General features: G+C 40.5%; 1 protein-coding gene across 1 annotated transcript in view; it reads right to left on the minus strand.

The window, feature by feature from the left end:
* Positions 1 to 20649, minus strand: part of LOC103369229 (ankyrin-3-like) — a 98807-nt gene that overhangs the window by 32188 nt on the left and 45970 nt on the right. Inside the window, exons 20-25 of the mRNA XM_008297892.1 lie at positions 19901 to 19973; positions 18158 to 18217; positions 15929 to 15964; positions 10679 to 10802; positions 5936 to 6038; positions 2522 to 2628 (exon numbers count right to left, since the gene is read on the minus strand). Of these exons, the coding sequence (XP_008296114.1) occupies positions 2522 to 2628; positions 5936 to 6038; positions 10679 to 10802; positions 15929 to 15964; positions 18158 to 18217; positions 19901 to 19973 (503 nt within the window). The remainder of the gene's footprint in view (positions 1 to 2521; positions 2629 to 5935; positions 6039 to 10678; positions 10803 to 15928; positions 15965 to 18157; positions 18218 to 19900; positions 19974 to 20649) is intronic.

Raw genomic sequence — 20649 nt, forward strand, 5'->3', positions numbered from 1 at the left:
AAACTCCAAAACCTGCCAAAAATAATGTCAAATCTACCAAATGTGAAAAATAGAAAAAATCATTGGGTTTTCAGCTTTTCCACAGTCCTTGAATGTGTTATGTGTGATGTATAATTCAATTGGGAAATTTAACCAAAAAATAAGGCTAAAGTAGTGATGTTTCACCAAAACTATGTAATGGAAATGTTTCATTTATTAATTCACTAAAAAAAAAAAGGTTAAAAAAAATTATTATTTATTCTGGAAAAAAACAGCAACAACAACAAAAAAACACAAAAAAATAATTTTGTGACCATTTGGCAAAACTGAATCAATAAAACAAATCAATAAAACAATCAGTCGGTTGTTGGAAGACATATTCAGCACGGTTAAATGCCTATAGCATGTAGAGGCAACATTATTCCCAGTGTTGGAAACAGCTGTGGGCATTCAGAAAAATGTGAAGATTGCATTTATTTTTAAAATTTTTGTAACAAAGATAACCATAGAAATGTAACTTTTGTTTTTTCTGTTTTCTGATTTCCCTCTCCTTCTTGTCCTGGTTGTTCTGTTTCCTTAGAGGTGCAGGACTTTACATTGCAGTGAAAAATGAGCCCACGGTGATGAAACATGTGACAGGAGCAAACACCGTTGGAGTTCAGAGGGTTAACGGCTGCTTCAACTGATGGAACAACATTCAGGTCTGGCTGTGCACACGTTTCTTTAAACAACGCTAATTAAAAAAAAAAAAAAAATCACATTCAGACCAAATCTTGCAACATAAACTCGTCTCAGAAAGATTTCTCCAAACAAACCAAACGAAGGAAGAAACACAACCCAAACCACTGGAAGTCCGTGACAACAGTGACGGAGAGCAAACACAGATGTTGTGAGTGAGCGGACAGACAAGAGGGGAAGGTGGTGCGATGTCACCGGAAACAAGGTGGAGGAGGACGAGGAGGTGATTAAAATCAACCAATCACAGTCAATCACCTGCTGTCGTACTGCGGGAGCGGAGAGGAAAAACTGCAGGATGGACGACAAAGCAACGCAGGAGTGACAGGTCAACAACACAGCTTTGTCATTGTTGGAAAAACACCACTGAGAAGACCGTTACCAAGGAAACCATAACGGGAGAATGTGGCATTTTGGGAAATATTTGCTTTCCGGTGGAGGGCTATGTGAATCTCAGTTAGCACAGAAGGCTGTAACAACAGTTTATAGGCTTCGCTTTTTGTATTTAATCGCAATGTAAAATGGTTAATTAGCGAGCTGTAGAGGTGCCCAAGCCACGCTAGCAGTTTCCCTTCATTTCCAGTCTTTGTGCTAAGCTAAGCTAACCAGCTGCTGGCTGAAGATTCATTTTGTTCTTACATGAAGTCCTTTTCAGATTTTCCCTTTTTTCCGTTAATCTGAACGTGTCGGCTTCATGTCTGAACCACGGGTCCGGTCGCACGCAGCAGCATTAAGGACGGACTTAAAGTCGTGTAAAATGCTTTGAGGGAGAATTTTTCCACATTTCAGCGCCAGCGTTGGTCCAGAACCACGGTTTGGATGCCCAAAACTTCTATCGCACTTTTCGAGACACTAAAACCTTCTGAAAAACTCCAATTCACATTAATTACAAACTGAAATGTCCATAAAATAACACTTTGCTGCGATAAAACCGAGTCTATGATAAATCAGATTAAGGAGAGTCACCAATAATCAATGTAATCCAGATTAACAGCAGCTGAAGTTTAGCTTGTTGCTTCCAGCTGTTTAGGAGTGTTTCCTCTGAGTTTATTAAATATCAGCAGCATCAAACAGCAGCTCCAACGTTAAAGTATCGATGCACAACAGCAGTAACTCATTAATGACTGATAATTATAAAACAAATGTATAATCTCTGTGAAAAATCAGTCAAATTTAGATTCAGTTTTTTGTTTATTTGTGCATTAAATCACTTCATATGATGTCAAATCTCACCTGTATGATACATTTTGCATCGTGGCTCAATCACTCCTCTGAGTGACTAAACGCCGTCACTTTAACGGACTAATGAAGCCAAGAATGTCTGAAAAGGGCTTAAAACTCCTCCAGAAAAGCAAATCAGCACATTTCCCAAAATGATAAACGTTTGTTTTGAATTACACCTCCTTTATTTTCACAATTAGGTGAGTCACAGGCGCTGGAGTTTCAGCTTTGTGAATATCTGAGAGAAAGCCATTTCTCCCTCCGGCAGCAGCTTTGAACACTTTCTTACGCCTTAATTGCGCTAATGAGGGAGGTGTAATGCTCGACAACAGATTAGCTTTTACATTTTGAAGAGAACAGACAATCAGAGAGGGCGAGAAGGAAGTTCTGCAGGTGGGAGCAGCTTCCTCGAAGGGAAAGACAATGGAAAAGAGAAAATACAGAACGGGCAGGCGGAGACGAAGACAGCTGCTCTCTTCTAGAAACCGTCAACCTTTCCCTTCTTCTTAACCTTTTCATTCCACCCTTGTGATTCGCTTTCCCTTTCCTCTCGTCTCTATCTGTTCATCCTGTCAAACAAACCTACCCGGAGTGTATCGGCGACGAGACGAGGTTGACGTTATCCAGAGCGTCCGCCGTCCAGCTGTACCTCCTCAGAGAGTCGCTGTCAAAGTCCTTCGCCACCATCAAATGCTGCAGAAGAGACAGAAAGGTCACAGAAACGCCGGAGAGAGCGCTGAAGGGCAAAGTATTCTGCAGACTGGACTGTATGAAAGTACTGATGCTCGACTCTGCTGCTTATCCTGAAGAATTAGAAGCAAACTGTGATATAATAAGACTCAGTTATTTTTTAGCTTATTTCGAGGTGCAGCTCCTCTGAGAGAACATTTCTTGCAGGATTTTTGCGGCTGAGTCATGAAAGGATTCGTGCACTCGGCAGCAGCTGCCACTCAGAGGAACGAGAAAATAAATCTGGAGATGCAACATTTCATTAAAACACAAGCTGTTTAAAACATCTTGAGGACATTCGAAAAAGAAAAAAACATCAACAGAGGAACATGCAAATGAAAAAAAGAAAATCAAAATATTTTCAGAGACACGTGTTTTCTGGCGTTTTCTCTGTCTGAGCATCACATGATCTTACATTAAAGGCAATATTTCTACTGCAGATGGGCACCGATATGTCAGCACAGATGCTGAAATCATGACAATTCTGTTTTTGTTTTCCCAAAACAAACAACATGTAACGCTCAGCTAACAGAGTCTGAATAAGAAAATAAGACTTAAAATAGTAAATCAGTCTCTAAGCTCATCAGAAACATGGTGCAGCACCAATATGGCTGAACGATATGCAAAAAATATAACATATATAAATATTTTCACAAATATAACACATTAAATTGACAGATATTGCAGCAGGAGTTACAGTTTTAGTGGCATATGGTGGTTTTTCTGCATTTGTTTTCCACTGAAACAAACATAAAAATGTGACAAATTACATAATTTTGCTGCAACCGAAATTAAGTAAGCCTTTTCTCTTATGTCTGATGTTATTTGTAGGCATCTCTGCAGCATCAAAAACTGCAGCACGTATGATTTGGATATTGCATTTAGACATATTGTGATTTTAATAATATTTAGGTCAATTGTTCAGCCCAGTATTTGGGAAAAAGGTTCCATCCTTAAGGGCCGGTGTGTAGGATTTAGAGGGATCTACTGGCAGAACAATCAACATAATATTCATAATTATGTTTTTATCAGTGTGTGATCACCTGAAAATGAGAACTATTGTGATGCAGAAAAGCTACACAGACATGGAGGCATCATAAAGTTGCAGTTGGTAAAAACATCACAGCAGAAATGAACTTATTTACAGCCTGGTGCATGGAACAGTTTTGGTCTCTTTAGCTAATTTACCTGTTCAAGACTTTTCTATGTGGGGTCATCTGTACAAGACTCCCCCATTTAAACTGTACTGAGGCTTAAAGCTACGCATATTTAGGGTGTGGTGGCTCTTCACAGGCCAGTCCACCGCACACCCAGCCACACTCCGCCTCGTTGTTTACGGTGGGTTTGTTTATTTACCATCAATAGTTGCAGCCTCACTACCAGATGCCACTAAATCCTGCACACTGGACACGTAACATACACGATGCGACAATAAATAAAACATGATCAATACATGCTCTGATGTGAACTGAAGCACAACTCGTGACATAACTGAAAAAAAAACACTAAATTATGGGAAATGATAATCAAATATGTTCTGACATGCACTGACGGAAGAAGTGCATGAAGGCTCGGACGTCTACCTTATTGTGTTGCTCTACAATGAAAGACTTTTCCTTGCGGAGCATCTGAAGCAGCGTGAGAGGAGACGGTTATTCAGCGGCGGGTGCATCCAGGAAATCACGTAACACTGAACCTTCCTCTACATGTCGGCATCGTGGGCGCATAGCAGGCTCTGAGCACGGACGTTTAAAGGTACTGAGGGGTGATCAAAAAGTTCTGGGACTGTTCATGTTTACACGCTTGCAACACGTGTGAGCGTTAACGGGTCAGGACACTGAAGGCATCATGGTAGGTTTGTGGTTTCACCGTGGAGCTCAAACTGAAGGAAGACCTCCCTCTGGTCGTGCATCGTGACTTGTGTTGCAGGAGCACTGGGAGCAGAGTATCACTGCACAACGATGCTACTTTAAACCAGGTCTAGGTGTTGGTGTTTCACAGTCTTGAAACTTTCTGATCACCCCTAGCATCGCTGCGGAGCAATGGTTTTACAATGGATCTACATTTAGTTTGTTCTACCACATGTGCAAAGGCATGCGGCTGGTTTCACGTCCTTAAACCACAGTTAAGTGCACAGAACCGCAGTACTTTTTGATTACCATCTGCAATGTGAGTCACTGAGAATCAAAAAGTGGAAGTTAGCAAAAGTTCCCGCTGCATGCTTGGTCAGATTCTTGAAGTTTTCTAACTTTAGACAGTACTTTTCATGGTATCATATTAGCAGCAGTTCTTCAGACAAGACATGCACAGATGGTCTTATCTGTTTGGACGGTAAACCAAGTCCTTAAGTGACCCAGGTTTGGTCCATCTTTAGAGCCATTCATCTCACAGGTTCGAGCAAAAATAGACTTGAGGTTTATCTCCTGATTGTCAACCACAGATGTTCTAGATTTATCTGTAGAGTTAGACCAGTCTAAATGTTCTCTTAGATTAGTCGAATAAATGACCTCCGACTTCAAACACCTGCCTCTGGGATAACTTAAACCAAACTTTCCAACCTCAAGCACCATTTCCATAGTGTCATGAAGGGTCTCCTGAGGTTCTCCTGTCATTTTAGGATTTCAAAATGTCCTTTCTCTGCACTTACAACAACAAACGATCTTATATTTTTAGGAATGTGCCATTTTACCCAATCACTTTCCCACTGTTTCACTCTTCCAAGCTGAATGAAACCAGTAAAATATCCTCACAACTGTCAAAATCATCCAGAAGACAAACGTCTTCAGCTCGACTGAACAGTTTAAAGCTGGTTTTTAGTTTGAAAATGTCTTAATTTCTCCAGAATCCATCCCAAATTGGTCCTGCTAAAGACTGTCAAAAACTAAAAGCCTTGGTGCAACCGATAAATTTAGACACCTGAAGCTCGACTCCGTAGTCAACAGGTTGGAGTCGTTTTGTTTTTGGCTCATTTTCTACAACAGGTTTCACACGAAGGTCTACTTTACCTTAATGCCACCCTAAACTAAGTGCGCCATCACGGTAATCCCTCTTAGATAGCAGCGCTAACCTTCTAATCTTGTTTCCTCTCTCAGTAAAATGTAACGGGATTGGTCGTCTTCATGTCAGCGCCAACTCAGGTGTAAGAGGATTGGTGAATAGCCGGGCTTTTGGCAGCGCACCAACAGACAGAAATGTGTCTCTCTGGAAGGTACCGACCGGCCGATTGTTCGTGCAGGAGACATTTTAACGGCTGAAGGCTTTGGGTACGTACCATCTCCTTGGTGGGCGCCAGGATCTCCTCGATCATCATGCTGTCGCGCGTGAAGGAGCTCCGGTTCAGCGTGTTGGACCTATCAGAACTGAAGGAACGCAGGCTTGGTGTGGTTGCCGTAGAAGTCACGGATTACCAAGACAACAGTCACAATGATGGAGAGGGGGGGTGTGAGGAGGAGGAGGAGGAGGAAGAGGAGGAGGAGTTGATAGGGGGTGGAGGGTATGAACAGAAAAAAAAAACAAACACAAACACATTAAATGCATGCAGCTTCCAGGAACCTGACTGTATGCCACCAGTGACAACAACAAGGCAAGAATGCACCTTCTGCTGCTAATTTATTTTTTGAGAACAAAACAAAACAAAACAAAAAACATCTAAAGAAATGAGAGAAACTCCAGAAATCCAGATGTGGTTGTAGGTTCAGTGCTGGGTGACTTTTCCACATAAAGAGCAAGGGGGAGAAAAAAAACATGTTTTCTCTGGAAGTTAAAGCCTCCTCAGTCTCAGGAAACTAAGCTTTCACACCATGCAGCACACAATGCCCTGGAAGCCTGAGTAGAGCTCATGAAAGTCAAGCAGCGTGATGGAGACGAGCAGCTGCAGTTTTGACTCTTAAGACTCTGTCCTGATTCGGTGGGATGTTGTTTTGCGATGGTTTCTTTTTTTTTTTTTTATGAGGCAAATAAAGAGAATTCCTGAGCGATGACATGTGATGAATGCTCGCCTGCGATACCCCGACAGCAATTACAACAGCGCTCGTTAGCTCCGCACAAGCAGAGCCGACGTGAACCAATTAGCCAGACGAGGCGCTCCCACTCTAAAACGGAAACCGAAAGCAGCTGCGGATTGCATCGTGGATTTATTCACCCCATTATCTCAAGATCTTAAAATTAGAAACTAAAGTCATTTAGGGAGAAGCTCATACATCAGATAAGAGCTTCAGAAAGCTGCATACAAGAAACAAATCGAATGATCTGTTGAGAAAAGGGGTGAAAGTGCAACCGTGTCTGCTCTCAGCTTCCATGAAAAGCTCAACATGTACCACTGGTTTGATCAAAAAGCTCCGAGACTGTTCAGGCAGGAGAACATTTGCTGTTTCACCACGTTCCTGGTGGGGACGATCCAACCTTCATGTGGAGGAGCTGCAGGTTTAAAGACTGGACATCAGGCTGGATGCACCAGGAGCATGCTTGGCGTCTGAAGCGTCTGATTAAGAACATTCAGCGCCTTTAACCTTGTAGCGGTTAAACAACATTGTCGCTGTCCACCTGCTCTGCTCGCCAAATTTAGCTCCCTGCGACTTCTTCCTTTTCCATAAAATGTAACTCAACGTTGACAGCGTTTAGGAGATTCAGCTCCTACAGTAGTCGGTAGCGGACATGTTTCCATGGCGTGACTTCCTACAGATGCTGCAGGAGCGCTGGGAGCAGAGCGTCGCTGCACAAGTAGTTCAACGGGAACCAAATTTAAATCAGGTTCTCATTTTTACTGCTGCAATCTCAGAGCTTTATTGATCGCACTTTATAGCTAAAAGACTACCGTAAATTCTGGACTATGAGCCGCTACTTTTTTCACACGCTTTGAACACTTTAACAATGATGCGGCTAATTTATTGATTTTTACGAGTTTTAAGAATTTACCTTGAGACCAAAGTGACATTGAAAGCAAAAGAGAGACTGAGGAAGTGACGAAGTAATTCTGAGGCTGTTTGACACTGAAGAAGACGACTTTAGTGGTTTTAGTGCAGGAGGAAGATGAAGATAGCGATCAATGACTTTTCCTGGTAGGCTGCTGTAGTTTTTATTTTCTTAACCAGCCGTGTTACAGGAACTGTTCAGAAAAAAGCATTTATGGTATTTGTGTACGTCACCGGTATGTATTTAATTAAAGGTTAAAAACATCTTTCTGTGTAAACATCTCATGTTACAACGTGGACACCTGCAGCTTATAGACAAGTGCAGCCTGTACATGTATAAAACTGGTTTTGTTTTTATAGTTAGTGGGTGTGGCTTATATTCAGGTGCCTCAATAGTCCGGAAATTTACGGTAGACACAATCTGACTTTAGCTCCAGCCTTTCCAGAACCGTTTGCACACGTGTAATTGCAACATAACACCCTGAACATGTGCCGTTTTAATACGTATATTACACATTTTAATAAAATAATTCAGGACAAACTAAACCGGTGCTTTGACAAGGATGAACATTTAGAAACATTCTAACACATGCCTGTATTTGCGTTTTCCAGCCATGTGCATGTATGTTCATGCATACGTTGCTGTGAAGATGCAAAATCCCACGTTTTGCATTAATACACTGAAACTGACTGGTGTGGTCGCACGACTCAGCACCGTCGTGAACTACAACGCTGAACTGATGAAGGCAGCGGCGTCCTCGTTGCCTTCCAACGCTTCAGTTCAGGTCCCTGGAAGCTCGATGAGGGGAAATAAAAAACTCCACACACACGAACCAAAAGTGATGCAAAGCTCCACCTTTGTGGCAAAAACCCACAAAGACCAAATGATAGCCACAGTCAAACACAAAAGCAAACACTAGTTGTCTAAAGAACCCAGCTTTGTAAACTCAAAGGAAGATCACACACGAGTGCAGCACAGGACACGACACAGCGCCTGGTGTTGACATATCACGGCGGCACAAAACTAAAAACAAACGGGTCACGTTAGTACGTAGAGGTGAGTTACACTGGACCACAGAGTCATGATACTGATAGCGGCCGGGGTCTGGAGGGGGGGCAGGAGGAGGGTGCGATGGGTGGGATGGGGGGAGGTAAAGGGAGGCCTCTTCATGCCTGGAGCCTTACCTGACTTTGGGACTAACATTAAGAAACGAACATGAGGAGAGAATAAAACATCATGAACAAACAGAGGAGAGATGCAGCGGAGAGAAGCAGGTTGGAAGAATGACGCTGAAACCTGCACTCACAAGGTTATCGCCGTAAAACCCAAATATTCAAACCATCAGCTTCGTCTCAGGGCTCACATGTATAGGAAGAGGGAGGAGCTATTTAACATGTGCACGTGTTCTTCTGAATGAAGCAGTCCAAGGAAACACTGAGCTGCTTGTAGCAAACTGCAAAAACTCAGATGCATGATCATCTTTGGTTCTGAAAAAAAGCTATAAACATGAAATCTATGGAAACATCGAGCAGACGCCGTGTTTGCATCTGTTTCAAATCCTTTGCTGCAATTTTTTTTCACTAGTTTTGCTGCAAACTGCTGCAGCTCGAGCCAACAGCGGAGCAGAGGGCGCTGCTACCAAACCACATGAGTCGGTCTGCATGAAGGTACCTCTCTTTGAACTGAACTAGATCTTAGAGTTTGGCCTTTAAACGTCTTTTTCTGACCGTGTTTCCTTGTTTTCTCAACAAAGAGTGCAGGATTGTTGTCTTCTTATCCATAAATGGAGCGTTTCAATAAGATTTATAAATTTCATGACAAACACAAAGAGACTCCTGCCTGTCAGTGCTGACGATAAACTGTTTTGTATTTCCCAGTCAACCCTCCTCCCGGTTTGTTAGACCGGCGGTTTATCTATCACACTGTAACCCGGAGCTCAAGGCCGTTGCGATCGAAGCCCTTTTCTCATTTCCTGCGTGTCCAATAACTCCTCCCTCCTCGGCACGTTGCACAAATGTCAATATTGTTTTTCACACGAGCAGAAAGTCCAACAGCCGCCGAGGCGAGCCGCGACCTCCGACCCGACGGGAGGAACTCTGAGGGGCTGCGATCACCGTCAACCTCCCGTCGTTTCCTCTGGACGGACTGAGTTCACGTAACTCAGGAGTGTTTCTACAGAATCCAACATGAAGCTGAGAAAAATCCTGCAGCTTCTAAACTTCAGCATACGTTACATTAGCTCCATGTGAATCACGACAACAACAACACAAAAACACATTTTTCCATGAAACTTGCACTTTAAAGGAGCGCTGGAGAAGAAGAGCAGCAGCACACGACTTATTTTACACTTTAACAGGATCCTACAAGCAAATAAATTGTGCTTTAGGTGTTAACTTGTGTGCTTGAGTCCCTTTTTAGGCTCAGAAAAAGAAAGAAACGGCGACAATCTGGCTGTAAAATATGTGAAGCACACTGTAATGTTCAAAAAACAGTTAAAATGGATATTTTTGGCTGATTTAAATACAGTAAAATGTGAAATTTCCCCATCATGCATTGACTTTATTTGCAGTTTCAGCCTTTATTTCTGGATTTGTTCTGTTCTGTTTATTTTTTTCTACATTCAACATGCAAGTTAATACATTTTGGGGGATTTTACGCAATATTAAATCAATAAAATCCGTGAAAACTGTAGCAATTTACTGATTTTAGTCCTTAATATAAAAAAACTAAAGCAAACAGAAAGAAAAACTGTGGAATCTTCCTGTAAGGTTCAAAAACTGCAAAAACAAAGCTTGATATCTGTAAAATAATCACATTTTTGCTGATTTTTACAAGTAAAAACTGTTAAAAATGTTCTTTAAACTGTTCTACAGTTACTTGTTGCATTAGTTTATCATCTTTCCTTGAACTTTTTAGGAACTTTCGAGCACCAACGTTTGACTTTGGTGCCGTCCTGCTGATAGAAAGGTCGAGTTTAAACCCACGAAAGCAGAAACAAACCAGGAAGTTCACAACTTTTGACTCCGGTTTGTGTCTAAATGCTGAATGCTGGTGCGATCAGGCCGTTGACCATCAACATCAAACTGCCTCGTCGGGTTCTTACCTCTGAGATCGAGCTCCCACGCTGAAGCCCATGTAGCCCTCCTGAGGCAGCGAGTCGTCCCCCAGCTCCCTCAGGTCCTGGGGGGCCAAGTACTTGTCCGTGTCCCCCGTCATCGCATCGTCACCTGGAGGTAAACGAAGCACAGCACCGAGGACGTTAGAGCTCAGACCTCTACACTCTGTCCAGCTTCCTCTGCTGCTCGGTCAGACGCTGTCCGGCCGATGCCGACTCGGCCTTCGGGCGGTTTTCCAGCTCCAACAAAACGCTCGGAAACAAAAGTCGCTAAAAGCTTTTTGTCTCGGTCCTCTGATGACGACAACAAAACCACAAAGAGCCCGAAAACAACAAACGGCAGCTTTTTGTCTGGTTTTAGCTTCGTGAGTCCACATTTAGCGTCGAGGCTGAAACGATTTGGAGAAAATGGCAGCTTGACTTGTTTAATGTCCAGAGATTTAAAACATGTGGTGACGCATAAACACGCAAGACTGTCGTAAAAAATTAATAAAAAATCTGAAAAAACTGCCAAAACAAACGTGTAATCAGTAGAATCATGGAATGTAAGCTCTAAGGAAAGGAGAAAATAAAGTCAAATGTCTGTAAAATGATTATATATATGGATAGACATATATATATTTTAACAGATTTAAATGTTCAGATTTTTGATGTGGACATTATTTAACAGTCAACATGCAAATTAACACTTTTTTGTAGTTATCATCTGTAATTTAATAAAATAGGGATCTTTCTAACAAAAATTAAAATTATTTAATTTTTTTTAAATACACAGCTTCTATATGAAATGACAGAAAGTCTCTTCTAGATAACAATATTTGTACCTAATTTAAATATAGTAAAAATAATTAATTGTGACATCATCATCAAGAATGAATGACTGTTTGTATAAATACAGATTTTTTACGTGGACATTATTAACAATCGTGCTCAGTTTTTTAAGTGTTAATTTAAATTAATTACATTAAATAAATGTTGTTGTTTTCTTCCTGTGTAAATTTCATGGATCCATCCGTTATCTATAAACCACTTAATCCTCACTCGGGTAATTTCATGGATATTATCTGTAATTTAACACAACAGAGAAAATAAACAAAAATGAAGGTTACAATAATTATTCATCATTTTCTAATTCTTAATGTACTTCACATTTCTTTTAATTCATTGTAAATATCTTTAAAATAACTCTATTATTTAGCTGATTTAAACACAGCAGACTGGTGTAATTCTAAATGTACAGTCAAAGCACTGATTACTGAAAAACACTGATGTTTAAAGTTGATTTTATTGATAGTTTTGGTGTTTTTTTAGGGTTAACTTGTGAATTAATGTCTTTTTTCCCTGTAAATTTACGGGATATTATCTGTACTTTACTAGAGGAACCTAATGTTCAAAAACTTTAATCTAACAGAGAAAACATATAAAATATAAGTTACAACAGTTATTCATCATTAGTTTTTCTTTTAATTAAGGGCAAACACCTTTAGAATAATTAGAATAATTAGCTGATTTAAACACAGCAAAGCTGCGTAACTTTACAGTCATAGTTAAAGAATGAATTATGATTTAGTAAAAACACTGATTACTGAAGAACGCTGCTGTTTGGTCTGTTTTTTAGGGCTAACTTGTAAATTAATGTCTTTTTTCCCGTAAATTTACTGGATATTATCTGTAATTTAACACAACAGAGAAAATATACAAAACATAAAAGACAAAATAATTATTTAATATAATTTTTTCTTTCAATTAAGAGCAAATATCTAAATAATAATCAGACACTGCTAGAGAATGAATTAGAATTTGTAAATATACTGAAAAAAACAGATATTATTTACAGTTTTCAACAGTTTTTTCTGTGATTTCACAAGATATCGTCTTTAATTTACCAAAACAGGGTGAAAACCTGTAAAATGAAAGTCAGACACTTCCAGCTAGTTGCAGTAAAACCGTTTTAAACACCGCTGACACTTTAAACTCTGAATCAAACACTCATCATGAGCTGCAGCTCCGTGAACCTTTCAAACCAGCAGCAGAGAGTCTGGAGCTGCACGTGAGCACAAAGTGAAAGTTTGTGAGGCGACAACAAGACAAAGTTTACAGAAAACAAGCGGTTAAAGAGCGTAGACCTACGTTAGAGCAGCAGCAGCGGCGGCGGCAGCATGTTTCCCCCCCAGACCGACCGACTGTAGCCCGTGAACCGCTGACCGCAGGGTTGAAAGAGAACAAGTGCATGCAGGCGGAGAAAGAAAAGGAGGCATTCCTGCAGCCACAAAGCAGCCGAGACCCCCCTCTGCTCTGCTGCACATCCCCTCCCCCTAAACTCTCCCCATCTGGACGCATTCCAGCCCCTTTTTTCTCTGTAAATGCTGCTCGTTCTGCTCACCTCCTGCTTTAAAGCACTTCATCCAGACCAAACTCTGCGTCCGTCCGTCCGTCCTGAAGCGAGCAGCCAGCAGCAGCTCTGGATTATTCCACGGCGAGTGTTTGAGTTTGTGTTTCCGAAACAGACGCCTCGGACAGAAATAGTAAGCGGGCGTTGTGACTCACTAAGTTGTCCAACATCTGAACTCTACCTGTGGCAGCACAAACAGCCTCCACTCGATCCGTCACTGCTTCTGATTTGTCTGATTTGTTGTTTTTTCTCGTCTTGCTCGACCTGTCTGGCAGCTTCTTCTTCTTTTATTGTTTTTTATCTCTTTATCTAAAAATCTTTTTTGTCCAAACCCTCACACAGAACTTCATCCTGCAGCTGCTTCTGGGTCAAACTACTTTTTGTTATTTTACCACCTGATCCAAGAACGATTTCAAACTACTGGAAATGTAGAAAATATATTTAGATTAACCTGTGAATTAAAGAGCTCACATTCTGCACAATTACGAGTTCATAATCTATTTTTTTTAATCTACTAGAACATGTTTACGTCCTTCAATGCTCCAAAAACACATCATTTTTTTCTCATTTTGTAAAATATCGCAGCTCCTCTTTGTTTTTTAGCGTCCTGTCCCTTTAAGGCCCGCCTCCTGACCAATCAGGGCTCGGTCTGCTCTGATTGGTCGGAACTAACAGTTATGTTCATTTGTTGATTATTGATTCTGTCTAGAAAATGTCAAACAATACATAAATAAAAGTGACTCGACTTTTTTTTTTAGATTTTGCACTTTTAACTATTTTCCTGCAGACTTCTAGATTTTTCTCTGATCTTTATTTTTTCACTCTCGTAACTCTGCGTTTAAACTGACACACTAGTCGTAACGAACAGAGGACAGCAAGCGTCTAAACTCACATCTTAAAACACCATCGACTCACAACCAGACCTACAAAAACGCAGCTTTTAAATCCACACTCGGTGCCAAATGATCAGTCTTAATGATCCACCGATAAGATATCAGCTGTAATATGAGGAATGGGACACAAATGATTTATTTATTTTCTACTCCACAACTACAGATTTTGAGCCTCAGCTAACTGTGAAATCATGAAACTTGACGCTGGGAAATCAACATAATTCTCAGGAATCAAACCACTTCTCAGGTTTTTGCACGTTAATTTCAAGTTTGGATGTGAGTTTATTTAAATCTGACTGTTGGCCGCTGAAAAAGCAAAACACATTTTCCGTCCTGAGTCTTTTTTTTTTTTTTTTTTTGTAATGATTTTGAAATTAATTTAATTAAATTTCAAAAAAACAAACAAAAATGAATGTGTTTTTTTTGCTTTCGAGTCTTAAAGGTGGAGTCTGAGGTTTTGATCCGGTCAAATTCAGGATTATTTAATCTCAGATTATCAGGTTTCATCTCTGATTTGCTTTAAACTTTTTTTAAAAAACTATTTTTATCATAAATTCTGGATATTTAAAATGGTGTCTGTCAACATTTTTGAAGATTCTAAATTCATGACATGATGAGAAAAAACAGTGAAAACTTCAGGATTTTCTTTTTAACAGTTTCTGAAATATTGTTGTTCAAACAGCCTCAAATTTCAAAATTTCAGCGTGCAAAAAAACCTTTTGAGAAATTCTTTCTCAGACATTATTTGATATATGAATCTGTAAATATCCGTATTTCATGCTATAAAAACTTCTGGCCAATCAGAGACAATCAAGCAGAAGCTGGTGATGTTTGTTCTGTGTGTGAATAAAAAAAATCTGTGAAAATCAGAAAAAATGTCCTGATTTTACAGATACTTGACTTTATTGTAAAACAAAATTAAGTATATTAGGGAGCGAAAAATGGAGATTTAAAGTTTTAAAGAGTTTTACACTTTTTATAGTATTTAATTAGCAAAACCATAATTATTTTACAGATATTTGCCATCATTTGAAATAAACATACATTATAAGCTAAATAATAAATAAAAATGGCAAATAAAACATTTCCATCTTGTTAGAAAAAAGGTATTCATTTATTTGTTTAATTGTAAAATCACTTTTTTTTCCAAACAGAATTTAAATGAGCAAAATAAATCATAAGTTTACTGTGTTTTTAAACTCTTATTTTGAAAATTTTGTCTGTTTTGTTAAATTGCAGATAATTAAAATATCATCAATAAAATTCACAGATTAAAAAAAATATTAATTTACACGTAAAAAAAAAAAAAAAGAAGCCAAAACTGCAAAATAATGAGCACCTGAAAAATCTGTATTGTTAAAAATAATAATTTGTTCTTTTACAATGTGTGACTTTAAAATTAAACTGATTTACCATTTAACTAATTTTTATTATTATTATTATTTTTATTTTAACGTTACAGTTTTCTGCTGTTCTTACATTTTTTTTTGCTGCCAGATTTTGAACTTTTTTTTTTTTTTTGGCAGTTTAACTGTATTAACACATTCTCTGGTGTTTCAGATTTTACGCCCACGTTTGGACCAAACATTCCTGAACGCCGCCGCTCTGTAAAACCCTCCTGAGGTGACACACCGCCGAGGCAGGCTGCACAGCGCTCGTCCTGATTTAGATCCTGGACTCTGTGTTACCGGAGACGTTAATCATTGCTCTCGCCGCTGCTATGTGAGTATTTGTGAGCCTCCAGTTTCACCGGATGTATTTTTAGACCAGAAACCAAAGACGGACACAACAAGTCGCACACAGCGTGAAGCCAAACGCGACCACACGTCCGCACACACACACGCACAAAACAACCACAAATCACAGCAGAGTTTAGTCGCATGGCTTTTAGCTGCAGCGCGTCACACAGCTGGTTACTGAGTTAGTGACGGTGCTTCGTCTTCTGGGACTTACAGGAGTAGCTGATGCAGATGTTTCCAACATCCATCTCTGTTTGGACACAAATAAGCAGATTTTTGTCATTTTTACACTTTCCCCATCGGAGCGTCTTCAGAACACCCGTCTGTACGGCTTTATCTGTGCTCGTCGGTAAACATTCCTGCTTTAAACACTTCTTCTCTGTTTAGTTTACTCGCCATGCCTCCTTTCTGCTTCAAACCTCTTTCAAATCTACTGCAAGCTCGGATCTGAGATCTACAGCTCACAGAAGAGACCTCATAAAGTCAACATGCCGTCTTCTAACAATAAAATCATTTTTGTCACGACGGAAAGGTTTTGTCGCCCTTCTCATCATGCCAATACGTCTGAGGACACAATCTTGATATTTCATGACAAGCAAGATAATTAAATCATACTATTCAATGTAGGGACCCAATTTTAGGATCAAATCCGATGATCTCTGGAGAACAAGACGAAAGTGGAAGCCTGTCCACCAGGTGAACCTGTAACATGTGGTGCCATCAAAAAGAGACGAAGCGTGTCACGGTCACGACCTGGAAAACGTGTGAGCGGCAACGTTCACAAGTCCGGAGACGACACAACGTAATGCTATCTGTCTGTAACGTCACCGTCATGTTGAGGATCATGTGGTGGGTCTGCAGCTTCCACAGTGGAAGCACCAGGAGCATGCTCACTGTTGTGGTGGGAATTAATCCCAGGGTCCGGACTGTCAAGGCAGAGCTCTACGGTAACGTCTGGAGGATATTTGGGGCAAACGACCAATGAAAAAGCTCCGAGAGGAAGTGTGTCACGATCACATTAATGCAACATGTGCAAGCAGCAACCGTCATGAATCAGAACATGGCATCTTGTTATCGACATCAGGACTCCTACTGCAGATGTTTGGTTATATCTGGTTGGGGCACATTTGCGATTTCACCGTGGAGCTCAAACTGAAGTAGAGGAAAAAACCCCATCACATTTTGGGTCATGTTGAGGATCATCAGGAGAAGAAAGAGCTGCAGCGTACAAACTGGAGCATGCTCAGTGTCTCTTCCAACGTTCAACAATGCTGTTCAGTGGGGATTAATCCCTCATTGTCGGACTGTCAAGGCAGAGCTCCACTGTAACACCGTGAGGCGTCTGAGAGAGAAGACTTGGCGTAAACCACCTAACGTTCGGCCTGACACGGCGATTACATGCCCTTGTTTTGTCCATTATCAACCCCCCAACCCACCACATTTACCCCCGTCGCTTCTTTTTCTTGCCCAGAATGAGTCAGACTCAGTTTAGCGCTTCACATATTTACATGCTGGGAATTCCAGCGAGCGTTACGAGCGTCGCAGGAGCGCTGGGAGCAGAGTATCACTGCACAGCGACCACTTTAACACCGAACTGTGGCATCACACCTCATATTCAAACATTTACAGACGTCTACGTTACAGTTTTATCGCATTAAATACGCTGTAAGACCGTGAGAGAGAATAGCACACCTGCTAAGCTCGTGATGTGGTGAGAAAATGTGGATTTCTGCAGGATTCGGCCCGACCCGTGTGAAAAATACGACCCCTTTTGTTTTAACCATCAATGCAGAAACACCAGAGGGCAGGAAGTGATCATGAAACCAACTATTGACTGAGGAAAAATCTCAATATTATCAATTCCTGGTTCCCTGTCTGGGTGTCAAGAGTCCAAGTTCAGCTGCCTTTTTAAACCACACAAAGCAAACACACACACACACACACACACACACACATGGCAGCAGCTGTGTGTGTGTGTCAGCGCGTTTGCTTTGGCCCGAAACTACAATGGAGCCCGAACACAAAGGATCGAGTGTGACGCTCCGTCTCCTCGGCGGCGGCGTGACAAAAAAAAGAAGATCTGCTACAGACACTCCACGGCGCCGCATGCGGGCCGGTTGCCACGGAAACCAGCGCATTTCGACGCACGAAAACGCAGAATCGGTACAACACAAGGAGCGAAGGAGGCAGCCAGAAGTACTCAAACGTGCACAGTTCAATAAGAACAAAAATAAAAATAAAAATAAAGGAGGAAACAGGTTTAAAGTCCCCAAAGCTGCTGCAGGAGCTGAAAACAGACTGAAGGTAAAATCAACTCCACATAACCTGGACGCCACAGCCATCGGGTTAACAGGAAAGCAAAATGGAAATGTCAAGAATGAAGCACACACAGAAGGAGTTTAAAAAAAAAGAAGAAAATAAAGGTATAAAAGTGACAAAATACCTTCTTCCACATCAGAAAAATAGTCCTCAGTGATCATTTCGGGAGCATTGGCTCTACGGACTGTGAGAGGAACAGACGGGAACCAAAGAATAAAACATGGCAGAAATCATAATCACAGCAAAATCATGAGCAAAGGACGACAATGAAAAGGTGTTACTGTGTGCGTCACATAAAGAAAATCATAATGTCAAACAATGAAGGTTGAAGGAGGATTCTGGTACTAATGAGGCCAAATCGCATTCAGCTGCCTTGAATGGACGTTTTTCTGACTGCGTTAGTTCGAACGGAGCCGATGCTGGGAAGCTAAACTATCGTCTCCAAGGAGGCAGATTCATCCGTCGTAGCTCCACAGTTTGGATTCCTCTACGGAGGTTCTCGTCTAAGCTCAGGAGCATCATCTCGTCGTCTTCCCGCCTCAGTCTCGGCGGCAAGAGTTTGATTCACAAATAAAAACAGACATCATCCGGCGAAAATCCCTTCACGAGGATCTCTAATGCAGTTTGCAAAATTTTTGTTCAAGGAGGCCAGTTTCTGTTTAACTTGGCCGAATCAGAGCAAAGTTAGAAAAAAATGGGAATTGAATTGTACCAGAATCGTCCCTGTTCACCCTCTGAACTCCAAGCAGCAGGTTCTGGTTGTTTTTCTTCACTGTGGGCTCGTTTTTTAATCCGATGTAAAGTCCTGCACCTCGATGGAAACAGACCAACCAGGACTCAGAACTCAGAAATGTCTTCTGTGTAGCTGAATAAAGCCAGAGAGCCATAAATCATAAAACAAACTTAAAAAAAACTAAAGCTGCATTTTATTATTATTATTATTATTACTATTTAAATCTGAAAACTTGGGATAAACATGTACGGCACACAGTGGCTCTACATGATACAGATATTTTCTCTTATCAACCTTTTTAATTTCTTTTCTAATACTTACATCCTCTCTGCTCTGAGTGAACATGACTGACACTATACCTATTTTTTTAAATTATTATTATTTTTACTTTAACATTTTATTCCTGATACATGAACCTGTTTCAGAGATTTATTATTTTCTTATTGGAATTATTTATATTCTTATTTTTTTCAGTGTAGATATATTTTTGTCATCTTGCGTACATACCTATTTTATTACTTAATTACTTACAATCCATCACATTTTAAATCTATAGTGATGATTGAACTAAAGTTTAATTTGCTGTTACATCTATATTCCCTGAATTTTTGCCACGTGACTGTCGATCACAGCCGAGTCAGTCATGGCTGCCCAGTTGCGCCGAGGAGCTCAGAGTTTTTTGCCTTTTTACAGAATCTGGTTAACGCAAATGGTTTATTTTTGGCGAATTTAAAAATTAGACGCACAAACATCTCAATTTTAATCTGAGCTTTGGTTGAATTTCAGGACAAATCCTGATTCTTTCTGTTTCTACGGCTTCTGACTCTGATAAACGGTGTACTTCTGGTGATTTTTATGAATAAAATGTCTTTCAAATGTGGCTCTTTGGGGTTCAGAGGGTTAATGATGGACATTAGTCAACAGCAACAACAACAAAACATCTGTTTCCTTGACTGCAGCGACAAAAAAAAGGAAACCTGGCAACCAGCGAGACGCCAGCACTCAGAAAGCCTCCTGTTGCAGCCCAGCAGTGACTCAGGCGGCTGTTTTACAGCTTCTGGCTCCGTCTGCAGGATTCGGTGACCGAGTTCTGGCTGCAGGAGGTTTTTAAAGCCACATTGAGTGAAGCCTCACCTTCGTCGTCGGACATGTCCAGCACCTCGTTCATGGTCTCCGGGACGTTCATCTTGTGCTTCTCGATCACCGTCTGTCCAACAAACACACGCTCGTCATAAGAAGCTCGACTTGCACAAACATTTTTTGTCACTTTTCACTTTGTTAGTTTCTCACCAGCAATAAAAAGTTACTAACACTGATTATTACAGTAAATTCTCAACATAAAGCTTGTATTTAAACACAAATCCAACCTGCAATAACAACATTCAAGCTGTTTTTGTTTTAAAGAAAAAAGGCTGAAAATAATCCACTTCATGCAAACGTCCACCTTAACAAGCAACAGTCTCTGTTTAATGTGAGTTTCCTGTTTTATGTGCAGATGTTTCACAGTAATAAGATCTTGTTTTAAGGATTTAATGCGGCTCATTTGTGTGCAAGTGTGTGTGTTTATTTGTAGGATTGTTTACTGTGCAAATGCTTCATAAGACTCTGTGATCAGAATTGTATTTATTAGTGGTGGTAACACTATTTTGTGTAAATTGTGTGTAAATTGCAAAAAGCTAAAATTAGCAGCACGTGTTTTATTAGTTGTTAAGCATTTTAGTTTTCTTAGCGAATAGTGTTGATAACTTTCGGCTAGCTTCTCGGTCTGCACAACGTCAGAAAATGATGAAAAATGTTTCCGAAAACGCGACACGACGAATTAAAGCTCAAAGATGTTCAGTTTTCTGTCACAGAGGAGGAAAGAAACCAGAAAATATTCACAT

Source organism: Stegastes partitus, unplaced genomic scaffold (genome assembly GCF_000690725.1).
Source record: "Stegastes partitus isolate 25-593 unplaced genomic scaffold, Stegastes_partitus-1.0.2 Scaffold1257, whole genome shotgun sequence".
Taxonomy (NCBI): Eukaryota; Metazoa; Chordata; class Actinopteri; family Pomacentridae; genus Stegastes; species Stegastes partitus.